Below are 22,625 nucleotides of genomic sequence, written 5' to 3'. Positions count from 1 at the left end.
TTCCATGCCCTGCTGTCTGGAGAGCTTCCCTCCTTCGCTGCCAGACACCTTCCAGCTGAGAGTACGACAGTCACTCCAGCCTCTCTGCATTGAGAATCTCATTGCCCCTGATGACAGCCACATCTGGAACTTCATTGTTCCTACCCAGCAACACAGGGGCCATGAGGGGGGAGGATGAGAGCATTCCCTGTGAGCGAGACTGTTGAAAAGAACTTCCCTGCCCCACTCCCAAAAATCACTGATTATATCCTGTCTAACCACACCAAGAATCGGGGAAACAACTGAGGATGCAGAGAATCCACTCAAGCTGTCACCGCAAAGAGCAGAGGAAGAAGCATACAACCTAGCTCAAAGCATGTGTGCTTCACTCTTAACCTTCTCCCTTGAACGAGTCTTCTCTGCAAACAGGACTGGTCTTCAAAGTCTCTGAGCCCCTCCTGTCTTATCCAAGCTGCTCAAGCTAGTTTCAGTCTTTCCCAACAGGATGCAGATGGAAAATATAAAGCCTTTGGAACGCAGCACCAAAGGAAATAAGGACTATCTTATTTATAAGAAACAGGGAGTTCCAGAGAAGCCCTCCAGTGCTGAGTTAGAGACAAAGGCTCCAGGCTGCTGCCAGCAGTGGGGTTGCCAGCAGAGTTGTTCTCCCAGACAAGTGGCTTGTATCGCTCTCCTCCTTCTCCGTGTTACACAGGTCCTTCTGGCAGCATTCGTATGTCAGCTTGGTCTCCCCTAAGGCACTGGAAATGTAGTCCCACTCGCAGTCTTCCATCCTCCAACACTGGTAGTAATGTCTTCCTACCTCTGTGGGGGAGACATGCAACCATAAGCAAGCAAGTGGCTAAAGCTCTGTAGCTGCCTCAGAACCCTCAGGTCTACTTCTCGGAACTTATCCTGTGGAAGTGAAGACCTCAGGGCAATAACGTGCCTCCCAGTTGGGTTGTCAAGGGAAGCAATGAAGAAAAAGATAATACAGCTCTGAGGGGAACTTTGCCATAAAACCAAAGTCTCATCAGAGTCAGTACAGTTGTGTGCGTATGGGAGACAATAGGCAATCATACTGATGTTTTAGAGATTTACCAAGATTTTCAAACATATGCCCCCTGTGATTCAGATCTCACTTCTAGAATTTACTCTATGAAGTTACTTCTAAAAGGGGAGAAGATATGTGCTCAAGAATGGGCCCTATAGTAATATCTTAACATCAAGAAACTAAAAGACAAAAAGACAAATAGTCCATTAATAAAAATCATTTGAAGAAATTATGGTAGAGTTACATACAATGGAAGTCTATGCAGATAAGGCCTGTGCATGCTGATGTGGAAAGAGTCTGAGTTTAAAAAAAAAATGCAGAAAAATAGATAAATTGAACTTCATCAAAATTAAAAACTTCTTTGCTTCAAAGGACACTATCAAAAAATAAATGAAAAGACAGCCAACCCTGATGGCCCAGCAGTTAAAGTTCGGCATGCTTTGCTTCAGTGGCCCAGGTTCAGTTCCCAGGCACAGAACCTCAGCACTCATCTGTCAGTTGCCATGCTGTGGCAATGGCTCATATAGAAATACCAGAAGAACTTACAACTATACACAACTATGTACTGGGGTTTAAGGTAGGGAGAGGAGAAGAAAAAAGGAGGAAGATTGGCAACAGATATTAGCTTAGGGCAAATCTTCCCCTGCAAGAAAAAAAAAAATAAAAACACAATGCACGAAAAGGGAGAAAATGCTTGCAAATCATAAATCTGATAAGAGTCTAGTATCCAGAATATATAACACACTCTTACAACTCAACAATAAAAAGACAACCTAATTGAAAAATGTGACACAACAGTTAAGTGAGCACGTTCTGCTTTGGCAGCCTGGGGTTTGCCGGTTCAGTTCCTGGGTGTGGACATGGCACCGCTTGGCACACCATGCTGTGGTAGGCATCCCACATATAAAGTAGAGGAAGATGGGCACGGATGTTGGCTCAGGGCCAGTATCCCTCAACAAAAAGAGGATTGGCAGCAGTTAGCTCAGGGCTAATCTTCCTCAAAAACAAAACAAAACAAAAACAAACAAACCAAAAAAACCCCCAAAAATAAAATAAAATAAAATAAAATAAAAAATGGGCAAACAGTGTTGATATTTCTCCAAAGAAGATATACAAATGGCCAATAAGTGTACAAAAAGATGCTCAATATCATTAGTCATTAGGAGAATACAAATCACAATGAAGATTATTTCATACGCACTAGGATGGCTATAATCAAGAAACTGGAAAATAACATGTTGGCAAGGATATGGAGAAACTGGAGCCCTCATTCATTGCTGGTGTGAAGGTAAAATGGTGCAGATACTTTGGAAAAGTCTGGCAGTTCCTCACAAAATTTGAAAATGCACTCCTGGAACATTTGGAACTGGTGACAAGAGGGGAGCACACTGCTGGGCCTCATAAGGCATCTCTTACATAAGGTCATCTCTCCAAGATCAAGAGATATAGCTGACCCACCCAGTACATAGATATTAGCACAGAAAAAGGGGCAAAATTAGGAGACAAAGGAAGATGTTCCAAGTCAGGGAATAGGACTAAACCTCAGAAAAAGAAATAAATGAAAGGGAGATAAACAATCTACCTGACAAAGAATACAAACTAATAGTCATAAGGATGCTCATTGATCTTGGGAGAAGAATGGATGAACTCAGTGAGAACATCAACAAAGAACTGGAAAATATAAAAAAAGAATCAATCAGAAGTGAAGAACACAATACTGGAAATTAAAAATTCACTAGAGGGACTCAATAGTCAAGTAGATGATACAGAAGAATGGATCAGCAAACTGGAAAAAAGACTAGAGAAATCACCCAAGCTGAACAGATAAAAGAAAAAAGAATTACAAAGAATGAGAATAATCTAAGGGACCTCTGGGACAACATCAAAGGAACTAACATTTGTATTATAGGTATCCCAGAAGGAGAAGAGAGAGACAATGGGGCAGAGAATCTATTCTCTGATTGTATCTAGCTGAAAACTTTCCTAACCTAAGGAAGGAAACAGACAGGAAGCACGGAGAGTACCAAACAAGATAAACCCAAAGAGGCCCAAACCAAGACACATTATAATTAAAATGTGCAAATTTAAAGATAAAGAGAGAATCCTAAAAGCCGCAAGAGAAAGGCAATAAGTTACATACAAAGGAAACCCCATATGGCTATCAGCTGATTTCTTAGCAGAAACCTTACAGCCTAGAAGGGAGTGGCATGATATATTTAAAGTGTTGAAAGGAAAAAACCTACAGCTGAGAATACTCTAACCAGCAAGGTTATCATTCAGAATGGAAGGAGAGAGAAAGAGCTTCCAAGACAAGCAAAACTAAAGGAGTTTATCACCAAGAAATCAGTCTTACGAGAAATGCTAAAGAGTCTTATTTAAATGGAAAAGGGAAGACCACAAATAGGAATAAGAAAATAATATATATATAAAACAATAAAATCACTGGTAAAAGCAAAAATACAGTAAAGGTAGCAGGTCAACCACCTATGAAGATAATATGAAGGTCAAAAGACAAAAGTACTAAAATTAGAGCTTTTAGCAAGAGGTCAAACTAAAGAGACCATCAACTTAATATAGATTGCTATATACATAGGTTATTATAGATGATGGTAATCACAAACCAGAAACCTATAATAAATACACAAAAAATTAAGAGAAAGAAAACCAAACATAATACTAAATAAAACTATCAAACCACAAGGGAAGAGAGCAAGAAAAGAAGAAAGGAATGGAGAGGAAGTACTAAAACACCCAGAAAAAAGTAACAAAATGGCATTAAGAACATTCACATCAATTGCTATGTTAAATATGTCAATGGACTAAGTGCTCCAGCCAAATACCATAGGGTGGCCAATTGGATAAGAAAACAAGACCCATATATATGCTGCATACAAGAGACACACTGCAGACCTCAAGACACTCACAAACTAAAAGTGAAGGGATGGAAGAAGATACTCCATGCAAATGTCAAAGAAAAGAAAGCTGGGGTAGCGATACTTACATCAGACAAAATAGACTTTAAAACAAAAACTGTAACAAGTGACAAAGAAGGGCACTACATAATGATAAAGGGAACAATCCAACAAGAGGATATAATAATTGTAAATATCTATGCGCCCAACATAGGAGCACCTAAATATATAAAGCAATTATTAACAGACATAAAAGGAGAAATAGACAGTAACACAATGGTAGTAGGGGACTTTAACACTCTGCTAACACCAATGGATAGATCACCCAAACAGAAGAGCAAAATGGAAACACTGGCCTTAAATGATACATGAGACCAGACTTAGTAGATATATATAGAACATTCCATCCAAAAACAACAAAATACACATTCTTTTCAAATGCACATGGAACATTCTCCAGGATAGATCACATATTAGGCCACAAAACAAGTCTCAATAAATTTAAGATCAAAAAGTAAATTTAAGAAGATCAGATCCTTTCTGACCACAGTGGTATAGAACCAGAAATCAACTACAGGAAAAAAATCAGAAAAGCCCCAAATATGTGGAGACTAAATAAAATGGTACTGAACAATGACTGAGTCAACAAAGAAATTAAAGGAGAAAGCAAAAAATACCTGGAGACAAATGAAAATGAAAATATGACATGCCAAAATTTATGGGATAGAGCAAAAGCAGTTCTAAGAGGGAAGTTTTTAGCAATACAGGCCTACCTCAAGAAAAATCTCAAATAAACAATCTAAGAGTGCATGTAAAGGAACTGGAAAAAGAAGAACAAACAAAGCCCCAAATCAGTAGAAGGAAGGAAATAATAAAAAATCAGAGCAGAAATAAATGAAAAAGAGACATTAAACATTTTTTAAAAATCAATGAAACTAAGAGCTGGTTCTTGGAAAAGATAAAATTGACAAACCTTTAGCCAGACTCACCAAGAAAAAAATAAAGGCTCAAATAAATAAAGTCAGAAATGAAAGAGGAGAAATTATAACAGACACCCCAGAAATACAAAAGATTATAAGAGAATACTACAAATAGCTATATACCAACGAATTGCATAATCTAGAAGAAAGGATAAATTCTTAGAATCATACAACCTTCTAAAACTGAATCAAGAAGAAACAGAGAATTTGAATAGACCAACCACCGGTAGGAAGATTGAAACAGTCATCAAAAACCTTCCAAAAATAAAAGTCCAGGACCAGATGGTTTCCTTGGTGAATTCTACCAAACATTCAAAGAAGGCTTAATACCTATCCTTCTCCAACTCTCCCAAAAATTGAAGAGGAGGGAAGGCTTCTTAATTCATTCTGTGAAGCCAAAATTACCCTGATACCAAAACCAGACAAGGACAACACACAAAAAGAAAACTACAGGCCAATATTACTGATGAACATTGATGCAAAAATCTTCAACTAAATACTAGCAAATCGAATACAACAATACTTTAAAAAGATCATACATCATGATCAAGTGGGATTTTTTCCAGGGATGCAGGGATGGTTCAACATCCACAAATCAATCAACGTGATACATCACATTAACAAAATGAAGAATGAAAATCACATGATCAGCTCAATAGATGCAGAGAAAGCATCTGACAAGATACAGCATCCATTTATGATAAAAATTCTGAATAAAGTGGGTACCGAAGGAAAATAGTTCAACATAATAAAGGCCATATATGACAAACCCACAGCTAATATCATTCTCAATGGAGAAAAACTGAAAGCCACGCCTCTAAGAACGGGAACCAGACAAGGATGTCCACTTTCCCCACTCTTATTTAACATAGTGCTGGAACTCCTAGCCAGAGCAATCAGGCGAGAAAAAGGAGTAAAAGCGATCCAAATTAGAAAGGAAGAGAGAAACTGTTGCTTTTTGCAGGTGACATGATTTTGCATATAGAAAACCCTGAAGAATTCACTGAAGAACTTTTATAAATAATAAATGAATACCATAAAGTTGCAAGATACAAACTCAACATACGAAAATCAGTTCTGTTTCTATACACCAACCACGAAGTAGCAGAAAGAGAAATTAAGAATATGATCCCATTAACAATTGTAACAAAAAATAAGAAGTTGGAGGTATCGTACTCCCTGATTTCAAAATATACTACAAAGCCATAGTAATCAAAACAGCATGGTACTGGTACAAAAACAGACACATAGATCGATGGAACAGAATTGAGAGCCGAGAAATAAATCCACACATCTATGGACAGCTAATTTTCGACAAAGGAGCCAAGAACATAAAATGGAGAAAGGAAAGTCTCTTCAATAAATGGTGTTGGAAAAACTGGACAGCCACAAGCAAAGGAATGAAGTAGACCATTATCTCATGCCATACACAAAAATTAACTCAAAATGTGTTAAGGATTTGAATGTAAGACCTGAAACCATGAACCGTCTAGAAGAAAACATAGGCAGTACGCTCTTTGACATCGGTCTTAGCAGCATATTTTCAAGTACCATGTCTGACCAGGCAAGGGAAAGAAAAGAAAAAAATGAACAAATGGGACTACATCAAACTAAAAAGCTTCTGCACAGCAAAGGAAAACCATCAACAAAATGAAAAGACAACCTAAACAATTGGGAGAAGATATTTTCAAACCATATATCTGATAAGTGGTTAATATCCAAAATATATAAAGAACTCATACATCTCAACAACAAAAAAACTAACAACCCAATTAAAAAATGGGTAAAAGATCTGAACAGACATTTCTCCAAAGAAGATATACAGATGGCCAAAAGGCACATGAAAAGATGTTCAGCATCACTAATTATCAGGGAATCACAAATCAAAACTACAATTAACAAGACAACTATAATTAACACGACAGGAAACAAGAAGTGTTGGAGAGGATGTGGAGAGAAGGGAACCCTAGTACACTGCTGGTGGGAGTGCAAACTGGTGCAGCCGCTTTGGAAAACAGTATGGAGTTTCCTCAGAAAATTAAGAATAGAACTATCATGCAATCCAGCTATTCCGCTGCTGGGTATTTATCCAAAGAACATGAAAACACAAATGCGTAAATATATATATGCACCCCTGTGTTCATTGCCGTATTATTCACAATAGCCAAGACTTGGAAGCAACCTAGGTGCCCAAGAAGGGACAAACGGATAAAGAAGATGTGATATATATACACAATGCAATACTACTCAGCCATAAGAAATGATGAAATCCAGCCATTTTTGAAAACATGGATGGACCTTGAGGGTATTAGGCTGAGTGAAATAAGTCAGAGGGAGAAAGTCATATACCATATGATCTCACTCATAAGTAGAAGATAAAAACAACAAACAAACACATAGAGACAGAGGTTGGATTGGTGGTTACCAGAGGGGAAGCGGGGAGAGAAGAGGGAAAAAGGGGTGATTAGTATGTGTGTGGTAAGTGCATTCGTTTTCTCTGGAAAGATTCCCAAGTAATTTAACAGTGTCACCTTCTCAGAGGACTATTTTCCATTTATACATTTCTGCATGGATTGAGATTTTTTTAAAAAGCCATCAGATACATTTATTTTTAAAATATTTTAAACTTCATTTAAAAGTCACTGGACTAGGGCCCAGCCCAGTGGCAGAGTGGCTAAGTTCGCACCCTCCGCTTCGGCAGCCTGGGGTTCACAGGTTTGGATCCTGGGTGTGGACCTACACACCACTCATGAAGCCATGCTGTGGCAGGTGTCACACATAGAACTCAGAAGAAGATTGGCACAGATGTTAGCTCAGGGACAATCTTCCTCAAGCAAAAAGAGGAAGATCGGCAATAGATATAAGGTCAGAACCAATCTTCCTCACTCAAAAAAAGAAAAAAAATCATTGGACTAATTAGTAACACAGGAAAAGTTTCCAAAAGAACATGCCATTATGGCCCCAGTTTTTGCACACATAGGAAAATAAAGGCCCAAAACATATATGCCAAGTATCTTATAGTTGTTTTTTAATATTTAGAAAAATTATATTAAGTTAAAAAGAAAATGTTAGTTGAGAGAGAGGAGTTATGGTAGATTTTCCCTCTAAAAATAACTATCCATGTGCCAAGATTGCATGCTAGACGCTCGAGGTTTAAAAATAGAGAAGGTATGTCCTTACCCTGGAATGATTTTCTTATTTTCTGTGCTGGAAAGAGAAAAATACAGATGCCTATTTTCTTATTTAAGGTTTATAACTAATTTATTCAATTTCATGTATAGCTTGGAACAGAACTTGTAAGTTCCTAACTGCAGGTTTACCCCTCCCACCCACTTCGAGGGGATAGGTGTTTGCACCGGGTTTTACCGAAGTTCAGTCCAGTGGCAGAGGTCAGAGAGAGTGTTCCCATGGCTCTACTTGCTTGGTCATGAGTATTTCAGTGGATGCTTCTCCTACTGTACAGAGGATTGCTGGGGAATAGGACGAGTTCCTGCTTCGTGTAATGCTAACTAATCAGGCATTGGAATCAGGAAGGCATTAAAGCTACCAGAATTTTAATTATGGAAGCCTAACAGCTTGGGGAGAGCAGAGAGTAATTTATTAATAATTGCTTCTAATTAGTCACTTACTCTGTGTCCTGCAGTGAGCCAAGCGCTTTACCTGAATCATCTTATTTGCATATCAACCGTATGATGGTGAGCGTCCCATCAAGGCTGCTATCAGAACCCCCCAAACAGTCGCTGGAATGTTGGAGCTTCTCTCTCTGCTTGGCACATCCTCCCCACTCTCTCTGAAGGTTTGGCTTGAGTCTACCTTGACCAAGCAACAGTCCCCAACTGTCCTAGGCAGCCGTAAGTGTGCCCCTTATCCAGAGGGCCATGACAGCAATGATCGCTTGGCACTGTCATCAGAGGCTTCTGCCAGATTCTAGGTACATGCTGTGTACTTCCAGGACCTGGCCAGCACGCCAGTAAATAGTGGCTGAATTAACACATACCCCGTGTCTCTCTTCCAGGTGTAATCTGCCCAGCACTATCACATCCATTTTCTCCTCTAACTGCTCCACTGGCTCCAAGAGATGGCTATTCCCATTCAACAACCAGGGGGAAAATGTGGCCAGAGTAGTTAAATGATTTCTCTGAGGCAGTGCCTGGCCCCTGACTCATGATTATGACAGTGTGCCCTGCCTCTCCCAGGCGAGGTCCATCAGAGCTGGAGGGGGACTGAGATGCTCTGTTAATATCTGCCTGACTGTAAGGTCAGAGTGTCTGTATTTTAAAAACTGCTGTTTTCACATGTCTAGCTGAAGTTTCGGGACTTATATTCATGAGAATAAGAAAAATATTTAAAATTCATATTTCCTTTTTAAAAAATAGATTTTATTCACCAGTGTGGAACATTTCCTACAAGTGATGAGTCTACACGGATTCATCATCATCCCCCAAAGCCCATGGTTTACACTGGGGTTCACTCTAGGTGTTGAACATTTTATGGGGTTTCACACATGTATGCACCATTACAACCTCACACAGAGGAGTTTCACTGCCCTAAAAGCCTGTGCCCCGTCTACGCATCCCTCCTCCCTCAGCCCCTGAACCACTGACCTTATTACTGTCTCCATAGTTGTGCCTTTTCCACAGTGTCATATAGTGGGAATGATACAGTATGTAGCCTTTTCAGACTGGTTCCTTTCACTTAGTAATAGGTATTCAAGGTTGCCCTGTCTTTTCATGGCTTGATAGCTCATTTCCTTTTAGTCCATTGTCGATGTTCCACAGTTTATCCATCCGTTCACCTACTGAAGGACGTCTTGGTTGCTTCCAAGTTTTGGCAGTTATGAATAAAGCTGCTGTAAACATCTGGGTGGTTTTTGTGTGGACATAAGTTTTCAACTCATTTGGATAAATACCAAGGAGCATAATCACTGGATGTATGGTTAGAGTGTGTTTAGTTTTTTAGGAAACTGCCAAACTGCACCGTTTTGCGTTCCCACCAGCAGTGAATGAGAACTCTTGTTGCTTTGCATCCTTGTCAGCATTTGGTGGTGTCAGTGTTTTGGATTTTGGTCATTCTAATAGGGGTGTCTTCTTGTTTGCATTAATCGTTTTTAAAACTTAATAATTCCTTATAAGATGAATAAGTAAGTTCTGGGGACGTAATGTACAGCTTGGTGACTATAGCTAAAAATGCTGTATTGTATACTTAAAATTTGCTGAGAGAGTAGATCTCAAGTGTTCCTATCACATTAAAAAAGGTAACTATGTGAGGTGATGGAGATGTTAATTAGAGTGATTATGGTAATCAGTTCAGAATGTATGTGTATCAAATCATCATGCTATACTCTTTAAATAGATACGCTTTTTATTAGTCAATTATACTTCAGTAAAGTTGGAACAAATTAAAATAAAAGTTTAATAATTCTGATAGAAACAATGGGATTTGAGAGCCGGAAAAAAAGATTTTGGCTCTAGTCTCCTTCCCTCTTTCCCTCTCCCCATCGCTACCATCCAACACAGACACTTCATAAATAAAAACAGGCAGAAAGAACCTACTGGTGGCGGGACAGAGCCCAGAGCGCAGAGCTCCTAATTGCTCATCTAATACTTCTTCAACACGTGTTATCACCTCTATTCTCTCATTTGGAAACTATACTTTTTGTAGTGGGGGTCCAAGAGACGCAGATGAGCAAGGTTAGGAACCAGGGCTCTGTGCTCACATGTAATTGGTGCTCAAATATTTGTGGAGAGCGTGACAACATTCTCTCTGGAGCCTCACTACACTTTCTACATTAACAACACATTAATGTGGTCCTCTAGTTGTGGCAGAGGAACTGTCCCCACAGGATCAAGGATCTCAAATGTAGGGCTTGGAATTCAGCTGCATTCTAGGAATTTATATCAAATTATCAGACACTACTATTTTTTAGACAAGATAACTCTAGTTTGTCCTTACTTATTGAGGGATTTCTCCTTTCTGGGGAAATTAACCTTCTCCTCCTTTCGCTCAGGTTGTTTGGAGCCTGTGGGTCTCCCAAGCCTTTATGCACTTGCCTGTATGTTCAGCATTCGTTTGTTGATATGGGAGAGCTTGTGGGAGAGGGTACTAGAGTGAAATATCTTCAAGGGTGTTCTTAGTTTTATCTGCTAGAGCTGTAAGTCTGGGGTTTTACCACATCCACTGAGGAGGTCCTGAAACAGCCTCGCTCACCAGCATCATTCCCACACGTGGATTCCATCCAGAGCCACACCCAGCAAGACGAGGGCAAGGCTTCGCTGGTTTCTCTCCTCTGTCCACCATTTCCTAAATCCTATTTTAATGGGATTTATGGAGATGGAGATTCCACAGTCTAACCAATTTGGAAAAAGCAGATCCGACAGAACATGACGATGTTAGCGTGTCCCCCCCCACCCAGGCCATGAGGGCCGGGAACCTGCTGTTGCCTCTCCCAGGAACGCCTTTCCCTCCAGGCCCCTTCCTGCCTGCTTGCCCTTTGACCTCAGCTCGAGTCCCCTCAGGATTCTGTCTGCATTGAGTACCCCCGGGATAAGACACAGGTATAAATGAAGTCCTTTGTGATAGCTGAACAGGCTTCTGTCATCATCATAATCGCCTCCTTTCTTCATCCCTGCCTCCCAGCCACAAGCTCAGGTGCTCAGAAGTCTGCGAGGGAGCCAGCGCAGCTGGAGCGAGCACAAGCATTGGAATTAGACGGATTCCCACGTAAGACCCTGAGTTGGTTACTTGACCTTAGTCTCTTGCTTAATCTGAACCTCAAGTTTCCTCATTTATCAAACGAGAATAAAAGATTACCCTAAATTGTAGGTGGGAAGTGTGAAGTTAAAAATGCATGGCGAATGCTTAGTGCCACGTGCAACCAGTGCTATGAAATGGTAGCTCTGACTTATTAACTACAAGTCCACTGAGAATGAGAGGGTCATGCATCTTTTCCCAGGCTCTCACCATCCCGTTAAACTTAGAGGGGAGGCAAGGGGGAGGCTCTTACCGGCTTTGACCAAGATACATGCGTCGAAATTATATGAACAAGTCATGTTGATATCGCAGGATATAACTGGATTGATACATGAGTAGCACTCCAGGCTGTGACCTAGAATCGCAAGAACGCCCGTCAGGACCTGCTAGACAGCACTGACTCGCCCTCCTGGCAGTGGAGGAAAGCCCACCATCTCCATGAGCAGGGGGCAGGAGCCTGTACTGCACAGCATGTGGCCGTTTCCACATACATCGACAGCAGATACATTTTCCAAGCTCAAACTACAGTTCCTGTGGTATTTTTTGGGCCCCGGTGCAAGTGCAAAGGTAACTTCCATATTTCAAAAAGCTTTCTCTACCTTCACCTGGAAGTGATTAATCTGCAATGTAATGATGCATGAAAAGGAAACTATCAAGAGGATAATCTAACAGAATCCTACCAATGCCTTCCCAGCAATGAATATTCTCTATTAAATCACATTCTCATGGGCCAGTGATCAGTGTTTGGCAGTGCCCATCTCTGTGAAAAGGCATTTCCAAAGGCAAAATGCACACAGTCTCATTACAGGTCGTGATTAATAGACGAACCCTTGAGACATCAGTCCAAAATCCTACCCTGCAGACAAAGGACAAGGCAGACGCCCGGAGAGGTGCAGTGACTCTCCCAAAGACACCCACAGTGCTGCAAACACAGAGCCGGAGTCAGCCCCTCCCTGGGGACAGGGCTCGGTTGGCCCCTGCCTCTTCTCCTCCTGCCAGCATTTGCCATGTCTGCGTGAGAGGGGAGCCAGAATAAGAAGGGACAAAGAGGCAAATTCTACAGCCTCGTCCCTGCTCCAGATGTGTGTACACATGCGTGAGAGGAGAGCACGGAAGAGGGGGTGCTGTTCCAGCCTGGCTGTCTGTGAGGCCCTTTGGAAAGGTTGCCACAGGAGTGCATTTTCTCCTGGCTGGAGCCGGAGCTCATTTGGCGTCCTGACAAATCTTTAGACAGAGGAACCAAAGGTCACGTCTTGAACTTCTGTGGGGCAGAAACAGCCATAGCTCGCAGGTTCATTCAGTGTCCCCATATCTGTGCATCTCTGTGCTAGGCTTTCAGTCTTCATAGACTTGTTACAAGAGGTAGGCTCATGGTCTCCATCCCCATTTTTCAAGAGAAAACTAAGATGAAGACATTAACTAACTTGTCCAAAGTCACAGAACTACTAAGGGAGGGAGCTTGGATGGCAACCCAGGCTGCCAGTTCTGAAACCCAAGCTTGGCTTAACCATGGCGTTCTTCCAATCGTCCCGAATGGGAAAGAGAAGGAAACAGCACCAGTTGTGGGGGGATCCAGGTCAGGGGCAAGCAAGAAGTCAGCAGTGACTGTTGTTTTTCTAGCTACTAAGCCAGGGTGGAGGGGATCTGCTTCACACTCTGACTCTCTGAGGAAGGGCTGAAGTGCACCCGAGACTGGTCACAGAACAGCTGATGAACCCAAACTCAAGCCTGCTCCGTAAACAGATGCAGACCGCCAGGAATTGAGTAGAAACAGGCTACACTAATGGCAGGAAACTCTCTGGGTCGAAGCACTGAGACAGCAAAGCCGCGTCGTAACATAGGTGACCCACATTTCAGCCGACTGGCCAGAATCAGCAGAGATGGGGCGGGCGGGGAGCCCACCTTCTCTTTTTTCTCGGAAAGGGAGAGGGTATTCAAATGTGTCCTTGGTCTAGTTTCTTTCTTCCAGTTTCCTCAACTATAAAATGGGCATAATAGCACTGACCCCTCCTGCGATGGCTGGAAGGATTAAATAAGGTGGGGTTTCCCTAGCACATAATAAGCATTCAATTACGTGGCAGCTACTAATGCAGAAGACGTGCTCCACATGGCAGCTATCTTTTTTATTGCTCATTGCTTTGCTCCTTCCTTTTGTCTCCCCACAAAATAAAAATTCATAGCACCAACATGACACAGGCAGAAAATGACACTTGGCAAGTCACATGGGTGCTCGTGTTCTGCAGAGGTGACACTCAGGAACACACAGCTCCCTCGGGGGCCAAGAGGAGCCCAGGGAAGGAGTTAAGAGCAGACACCAGGGACGGGCTGTCTGGGTTCAGATTCCAACTGGACCACTTCTGTGTGATATTTGACAAGTTATTTAATTTCTTTGGGGCTTGGTCTCATCATTTGCAACATGGTAATAAAAAAAGAGTACCTACTCCTTAGGGTTGATGTGAGGATTAAATAAGTAAATACACGTGAGATGCTTAGGATGGCGATCGGCGCATAAAAGCTGTAAGCACCAGCTTCTGCCGCTACGCCTGTGGTCATCAGCATCCTTGTCAGCACAATGGAGAGCCCCAGGCAGAAGTACTGAGCTCAGCACTCTACAGACAGCATTCAGGGAGAGTCCAGCAGCTTGTGGTGAGTGAGGTGAAACTCAAGTTGCCGAGTGTGCCCTCCTCACCCTGAAAAGCAGCTCTTTGACCCAGGATGGGCTGTAACTCAGGAAGGAGCTGTCAGCTAACTGCACCTGTAACACTGGAAGCACAGAGCCAAAGCCAGGCCTGAGGCATCAGCTCAGTCTTCCTGAGGCCTGAAAAAAAGGAAGTTTGTGGGCGAGGTGGCCTAGATGGTCCCGATCCACAGCCCTCTGGCCCACTCACCTGAACGGCAAAGGACACCCAGGATGAGCAGGAGCCCGAGCAGGACGAACCTTCCTTTGCTTCCCATTGTGATTGTCACAGAGCCTGGAAGGAGGGACACAAAGGGTCTTCAGGAACCAAGAAACTACTGCCGGGTGTCTCAGAAACCGGGAGCGGGGAGGCCAGGAGGCTTCAGGAAACACGGAGACAGAGACAGCAGGCCAAGAAAGCATGACACCTACCAGGCTAGAACCCAGGGTCACGAACCCAGGGGTGCTCTCAGGTGGGGCAGTGCCTGGGCCCCTCCTGCCCTGAGACCTCAGCTTACTGAAGAGATGCTGCCAGTCCCCGTGAGAAGGCAGCTGTGGGACATCCAGGCAGCTGGGCCCTGAGGCAACTGTGCCCGGGCAGCCCCAGCTCTCACCCACAGTCGCCATGTGCCCTGGACTAAATCAGTCCCTCCAAGCTTGGGCTCACTCCTGTGCAGTGGAGACAGCACCGTCTTCCCCAGGAATGTTCTGCAGCCAAATGAGAACATAAGAAAAGGACTTCCTACAGCCGCTACTACTCCTACTCTGATGGCCCCACCCCAAGCTGCTGGCTGAGCAGGCCTCGAGGGCCAAGTCACCAAGTGTGTCAGAGAAAGGGGTGACTCTGGGGGCACTGGCGTGCACTCAGCAGCAGAACAGGAGGCAAAGGCTTAGCGGGCCTGGAAGCTCAGGCTTCCCCTTAGCAAGTGTGATGAGGACACCTCCTTGTTCACTCTGCGGAGGTAAAGAGGGGTCCAGGCAACTTTGATGACCAGTTCCCACTGCATTAATGCCTCGATGTGTAGCAGTGAGCATCAGGGGAGAAGAGGGGGAGGCTGAAGCGCCTCCAGCCTCCTTTTACCTGCTAAGGAAGCCAAGGCACAGGGAGGTTTGGGGTTTTTTTTTAACTCGACATTTTAGTTATCCCGTTTTTTTTTTTTTTTAAGGTATGCTTTTTGGTGAGGAAGATTGGCCCTGAGCTAACATCTGTTGCCAATCTTCTTTTTTTTTTTTTCCTCCCCAAGGCCCCAGTACATAGTTGTATTATTCTAATTGTAGGTCCTTCTAGTTCTTCTTTGTGGGATGCCACCACAGCGTGGCTTGATGAATGGTGCCATGTCCGCACCCAGGACCCGAAACTGTGAACCCTGGGCTGCCGAAGCGGAGCACGCAAACTTAACCACTTGGCCACGGGGAGACCCCCATGGAGGTTTTTACTCACCTAAGTCCAAACCATGAGCAGAAGATCTAAGAAGACTGCTACCTGGCCCACTGCCCCCTGTCCCTGAATCCATTCTGAAGCAAGGAGGCAAGAGCTCCTCCAAACCAAGATGCTCCACATACTATTCTCCCGAACCCCACGGGCCAGGACCCCTGCCTGGCAGACAGATGGGGCTCTTGGTGGGTGGGCCTCACCCTCCTCTAGGTTAGGAATGTCCTATTTCATCTTTGAAGGTTATCTGCTGCTCAGGAACTGGCTGATGAAGGTCAGGGAGGGTTGAGAAGCAGAAAGGGCAGGGTCAAGTATTGCCCACAGGAGAAAGCCTGGAGTGACTCACGCCTGGGGGAAAAGATGGTGACTTTCTGACAAGCGGGACCCAGGAAGGAAAGGCCTAGCCTTGCTGCAGTTGAGTAACCCCCACTTCCAGCTGGCTTCTTCTGAACAGACAGCCTAGCAATGTCCCTGTGTCTGTGTTAACCCTCCTGGGGGGTTAGCTGCCCACAGACACCCTGCAAGGAGAGGACGGGCCACTGCTCAAGGCAGTGACTAAGAGCGTGGACCCTGGAGGGGCGAAGACTTGGTGTAGGTGTGGCTCTGCCTCGGCAGCTGCTCCTCATCGTCTCACCTGTGACAAAGGCAGGTGCACAGGTGCTTCCTCACTTTCTCACCTGTGACAAAGGCAGGTGCACAGGTGCTTCCTCACTTTCTCACCTGTGACAAAGGCAGGTGCACAGGTGCTTCCTCACTTTCTCACCTGTGACAAAGGCAGGTGCACAGGTGCTTCCTGGCACTGTAGGAATGAGGTGAAGTAAAACGAGTATGTGCTGGACAGTCTGTCACGGGAAAGTGGTGGATGTTACCCCTTCCTACCTCACTCTGGCCCCCTCGCCCGGCCACACACAGACTCCTGCCCTAAATCAGACAGGCTTGTCGACCCTCTGGGTTTGAGCACCTGACTCTCCAGGGAACTTTCTTCTTGTTCCCTAACTCTGAGAGATTGAGAACTGAGGTCTCTGTACCCTGGTAGATCAGGAAGAGGCCCCGGGCCCTCCTGCTGGCACTCTGAGCACCCTGCGACACCCTCTGCCTGGAGCCAGACGAGTGAAGGGAAGGGACTGACAGCTGTCTCCACAGGCAGCGTGAGCCAGGCCCCAGCCTGGCAGCCTGCTTGGTTCCTTTCGCCCAGAGGTTTCTGGGAAGAAAGGATGATTTACACACTCAAGTTAGACAGGGCCTGGGTCTGAGAGCTGATGCAAGTGGAAAGGGAGAGGCAGGCCCTGATCTGAGGCCCCTACACAGGAGGCAGGCAGCTCCCAGAACTCCTCACTTTTTGCCATATTTTCCCCAAATATTCTATAATGAACCAAACCCCTTTTTATAATCAGAAATATCAGGAAAAATCCATACATTACATTAGTAGTCATCTATCCTCTATCTTTTGGCAAATCTGTTTTAGAATTTGAAAAGAAACAAACTGAAACTCATGGTTTGAAACTCTTCCTCCTGGTCGAAAACACCCTCCATTTTAAACACAAATGACACTGGAAGTCAAGGGTAGACCAGATGGTGGACAAATCAAAGGGACTGCCACGACTTTTCCAATCCACTCAAACCAAACACTCACATGCAAGGTCACCAGAAGGCCCCCACTCTAACTGTTCTCTAAACATATCAGGGCTCACTGACACTGTGGATTTAATTATTGGAAACAGCCCAAAGTCATTCTGAAAAAGGTCCACAGAGCAAGATGGGCGAGCCTACTGGAAAATGCTGGAGCTTGTATAACAGCCCAAAGTCAGCCTTAGGAAAGACAGACAGATTTCCTTGGGTGGCTCTGCAGTTGACTCTGAAGGGAATTCCTTTAGAGGTGCTCCTTATAGGCTTTTCATCACAGAAATAAGTAAACAGTCAAGGATTTATAAGCATTTTAAAAGAGTGAAAACTTGGCAACATACATCTCCAACAAGAAGGTAAGTAAATTTTGGTACAATTCCATGGTGGGGAATGATGTAGCCATGAAGAATAACAGACACGGAAGGCTGTTCACAATGGATTAAGAAAAAGCCAATTTAAAAGTAGCTATAATTTTATTAATTTTTCTTAAAAAAAATACATGTACATACATACACACATACAAAAAATGCTTAGAGTACTGTATCAACATTTCTGAACATTCTGGAACACGTGGTTAACAGAATGGTAGAATTATGAGCAGCTTATTTATGCTTAAATATATGTTCTTTACTTTCTTTCTTTCTTTCTCTCTTGTTTTTGCTGAGGAAGAGTGGCTCTGAGCTAACATCTGTTGCCAATCTTCCTCTTTTTTTGCTTGAAGAAGGTTAGCCCTGAGCTAACATCTGTGCCAATCTTCCTCTATTCTGTATGTGCATTGCCACCATAGTATGACTGATGAGTGGTGTAGGTCTGCTTCTGGGATCCGAACCTGCAAACCCAGGCCACTGAAGTGGAGCACATGAACTTAATCACTAGGCCATGGGCCAGCCCCCTTAAATATATTTTCGTGACAATGAACATTTTTATAGAAAGAGCTCTCAACATGACAGAAGACTATTTTAATGTATTTAAGTATCATTTCACTTGCAGTTTCTTAACTTTTTATTTTTCTACTACTCAACCTGATTAGATATAAAAAATACACACCACCTCTCAAAATTGGCTACTTTGAGGTAAAAGATGTTTCATGTATGTATATTCTCCTAAGTCTGTCTGAAAATAGTTATTTTAGTCCCACCCTGCATTTGTAAAAACGAGGCTGGGGAGATTTTCTAGTGGTCCTGAGAGAGACCTGTGTTCTAACGCCCCTTTGCAGCCAATTTATATAACCTTAAAACAGTCAACATTTTACTTTGATTCCTAATTTGTGCAGTGGTAATAATGTTATAGAATGATAAAACATAAAAATAAGATCTGAGGGTTTAAAGTTCACTATCGACTACAACGTCACGTGGCAGTTTAAGGAAAAGCAAGCAGACAAAGGCACACACAGTCCAGGGTACTCTGTCCTGGGCTCACTCCCAACTGGGAAATAATATCTTTACTTCTGGGTGCCAGATTTATGAATTTCTTCCAGTTATCATGATGGCAAAATAAACAGTTGTAGAAGCTGGGAGAAATGGTTGAAGAAACCAGGGCTATTCTATTTGAAAAAGTATAGTCAGAGACAGTTACTGTCTTCACATAGGGCCACTGGGGCAGGAAGGAAGAGGTTATTCTGTGTAATCTCCGAAGACAGCATGAGAGTCAAGGAGGGAGGCATTCTTGGCTCCCTAAAGTGGGCCCCCTCTCCCCGCCATGTGCCAGGCACTGTGCAAAGCGCCAGCACCTCTGGAATGCAAGTCGCCTCGTGAAATGTGCAAATCGCCCCATCACTTGGAAATGTTCAGAGAGGAGACAGCACAGATGAGAGATGTTGAGAAAGAGTCCTGCAGTGGGCAGCAAGGGGTTAAAACAAAAGCCCTCTGAAGCCCTGAAGACTCCTGTTCTACCATTAAACCAACCTGACAATTACACATTCCTTGCCATCCGCCTGAGATGTAAGGGGAAGTTAAAAAGCCACAAGGTGATTTAGAAATACAGGCATCCCCGATCAAGTTCTTGAAAATGTTTTGAGGAACAAATTTATAGATAGTGCGAGCCTGGATTTCATGATTCTAGGTAGGAAAGAAAGACATGTTACTGTCCACCCACAAACCGCAACCAGTCCCCCAAACATCTATCTACCTCTCTCTACCTGTCTAGCTAGCTAGCTAAATAAGCCAAAAAAATCTGAACATAAAGCATTTAACATACCAATTATTTCATGACATAACTTAAATAAACTTAAGGAATTCACTGGTGGGCATGTTTCTATTTCAGAATAGCTTCAGCCTCAATGCCTACCCCCAGCCATCTCCACAAGCACCATGTGTGAACCACCGCAGGCAGGGGCCGTGCTGGGCGTGGGGCTGCCAACTGCTGAGCCAGGCGAGGTCCCCTCTGAAGAGCCTCACAATCTAGTGAGGTGGACACCAACTAGTGCTAAAGACTGGAAAGACAGGACTGGCTCTTAAGCTTCAGTGGGCATCAGAGTCACGGGAGAGGTGCTAAACACAGAGCACTGGGCTCCACCCCAGACGTTCTGATGCAGCAGGTCTGAGGTAGGGCCCGAGAATCTGCATGTGTAACCAGGCCCACACTGAGAAGCACGGATCAGGGGGACCTGGGACAGGGCAGAGGCTCCTTTAGAAGGCTTGGAAATGTTTCTCCCAACAGGGCTGTAAAGCAGCTGTTAGTTCTGATGAAATAATTAGAGGCCTCTTTTCCTTTTAGGGGCCCATTTAGTTACACTGGGACCATAGTCCCTGAATGCCAGCCATGAGGCTGGCCCTTGTTTCTGCATCCACTTCCACTTAGTGAGCAAATACTATGGCTAGTTGCTATGCCAGGTGCTTCTGACACGCCACCTGTATTTCATCTTCATACCATGCTGTAAAGTAAATGTAATCTCTGCCTCCATTTATCAGAAGAGGAAACTGAGGGATGAGGAGCAGCTGCGGTAGGAAGAATAAGGGGCACCTCTTTCCTTTAAGGATGCCATGTCCTAATCCCAGGTGCTGTGAGTACAGGCAACCGTACATGGCGAGTGACTCTGTAGATGAGATTAAGGGCACAGAGACTATTCTGCGTTACCCAGTGGGCCCGATGTATTCACACAGGGGCTTGCAGAGGAAGAGGAAGGCAGCAGAGTCTGCGACAGAGACGCGCAGAGTGAGATGGACTGGGCCCACCATGCTGATTTTGAAGACAGAGGAAGGGGGTCGCAGCCGAGGCAAACAGGTGCCCTCTCGAAGCCAAGAATGGTCCTCAACTGACACTGAGGAAATGGGACCTCAGTCTTCCCATCACAAGGATCGTGTTTTGCCAAAAACCTGAATGAGCAAGGAAAGGGATTCTCCCACAGAGCCTCCAGCAAGGAGGACAGCCCGGCTGCCACCTTGATTTGACCCCTGAAGCCACGTCAGACTGCTGACCAACGGAACTGTAGGATTAATAAAGTTCTCTGTGTTAAGTCGTTCAGTTGGTGGCGACCTGTTTCAGCAGCAATAGAAAACTAGCATGTGCGCCAGTGTCGGAACTGGGACGCGGCAGAGCAGCGTTTAAACCCGGGGCTCAGCTCTTAGTCACAGCTAACCGCTCTGGCAGACAGGCTTCTTGTGAGTTCAGCTTCTGAAATAAGTGAGTTAAGCTGAGGCTACCAGGGAAGAGATTTTACGCCAGCAGGATTTCCACGAGATTTACAGATGCCCGGGAGGATAGCTCCTGCTCCTGGGAGCCTAGGGCCTTAGAGGCTGCTGAACTTTAAAGCTAGAAGTGTCCTCAAAATTAAAACCAATGTTCCCATTTTATAGGAGGTTAATGGAGGCCCCAGGGGATGAAGTTACCTGTCCCAAGGCAACAGGTCACTTGCAGAGCCTCACTGGGTGGATCTTGCTTTCATTCACCAGGGGCGGGTAACTCACAAGTACCTTAACGTTACCCTGTGGCTAGGGGTGTCCGGGACCTGGACTTCTGCCTTCTTATCACCTTGGACGCACATGGCTGCCTAGACACACTGAGCTGCCTAGACAGAGATCAGTCACTGAGTTCAGAGAAGTAATTACATCAGCAGGGAGAGACAAACAGAAAGACATCATCATAATGAACAGCCCCTCCCAGCCACCTTGAGGTCCCGCTGCCAGAGACAATCTCCCAGAACTCTCTAAACCACATAGGTCTGCAGCTTCCTCTACAGGGCCTTCTCTGCATTTTGTTCCAGGACACCAGGTCCCTAGCTCACCAAAGAGGGCCTCTCCTCAAAGAGCCTACTCACGGCCCTGCCCTTTGAGGTTACACACTTATTGGTTTAACAAAGATATTTCACAAAGACATGGGGCATCGGTAAAAACGTCCTCCCCTTAGAAAGCCTCCAGCAGCTCTGGGCTTGGCTTGGCTTGTGAGAGTCCAGCTGAGGTTCTTCAAGAGCTGGCTCAAAATTTTTAATGCACTTCTTTTCAAGAGCTCGTCCCTGCTGTCCAAGATGAATTCCATCACACCCCTGCTCTCCTCACCCTCAAATCCCTTTCACTTGGGCTTTTATCTTCCAAGCCACTCAGCATGATGCAATGCTTTCCTTACAGCAAGGTTCAACAGTTTCTTGTTTCTGCTCTGAAAATACAGACACCTCAAGCTTCAGGCATATTTGGTCCACAGTGGGGCAACTCCCTACCTGCCTTGGGGTGATATATTTCCCACCAGAGTAAAGAACCACATTTGGGGAAATTTTGCCACCTTCCTCAATCAACATTCTGAGCTCTGTGTGCCTTCCCTGGAGAACTGGGAGTAAGTTGCCGTGGGGTCACCAGGGTGCCCGAAATATTAACAGCCACCATTTGTTCTCCAAATATCAGGAGGCAAATGGAGCCCTTTCCATGAATTATCTCATGTAGTCCTAACACCCGATGAAGTCAGGCCTACTATTTCACCAAGAAAATGAGGTTAAATAGCTTGTTTCTGACTACCCAGCCAGTAAACAGCAGAGCCAAGAGTCACAGCCTGGTCTGACGCCAAAGTCCCGGCCCTGGACCGCTACATTGGGTCACAGGAACTTGACAAGACAACGTGAATTTGGCACTTCTCTTCAAGCACGCCAAGCTTCAAACTGTGCTTATTCTAGGTAGATCCCAGGGCAAAGTCACCCACAGACACATCACCAATACACACATTAAGCTAGATAAGGTAGGGCAAGGTGGTAGGAAAGAGACATTTCCCTGACAATTGAACACACAGTAATCTT

At 44.3% G+C, this 22,625-nt stretch overlaps 1 protein-coding gene across 1 annotated transcript; it reads right to left on the bottom strand.

Moving 5' to 3' along the window:
* Positions 1 to 589: 589 nt before the first annotated feature.
* On the bottom strand, positions 590 to 14,630 carry CD59 (CD59 molecule (CD59 blood group)). The gene is made up of 3 exons (XM_014839534.3): positions 14,564 to 14,630; positions 11,929 to 12,030; positions 590 to 804 (listed from the first exon to the last, which is right to left on the bottom strand). Exons 1-3 carry the CDS (start codon positions 14,628 to 14,630, stop codon positions 590 to 592), a joined length of 384 nt encoding a protein of 127 aa, XP_014695020.2.
* Positions 14,631 to 22,625: the final 7,995 nt, after the last annotated feature.

Source organism: Equus asinus, chromosome 17 (genome assembly GCF_041296235.1).
Source record: "Equus asinus isolate D_3611 breed Donkey chromosome 17, EquAss-T2T_v2, whole genome shotgun sequence".
Taxonomy (NCBI): Eukaryota; Metazoa; Chordata; class Mammalia; order Perissodactyla; family Equidae; genus Equus; species Equus asinus.
Note: the sequence above shows the minus strand (reverse complement) of the source record. Positions and strands in the feature narration are given on the sequence as shown.

What these genes read in the sequence shown, in the direction of transcription:
- CD59 (XM_014839534.3), bottom strand. Translation starts at nt 14,630, where the DNA reads ATGGGAAGCAAAGGAAGGTTCGTCCTGCTCGGGCTCCTGCTCATCCTG. An exon ending in GGGTGTCCTTTGCCGTTCAG is followed by an intron (nt 12,031 to 14,563) that starts GTGAGTGGGCCA and finishes TTGCGATTCTAG; the next exon opens with GTCACAGCCTGGAGTGCTAC. An exon ending in ATGTATCTTGGTCAAAGCCG is followed by an intron (nt 805 to 11,928) that starts GTAAGAGCCTCC and finishes TCTCCCCCACAG; the next exon opens with AGGTAGGAAGACATTACTAC.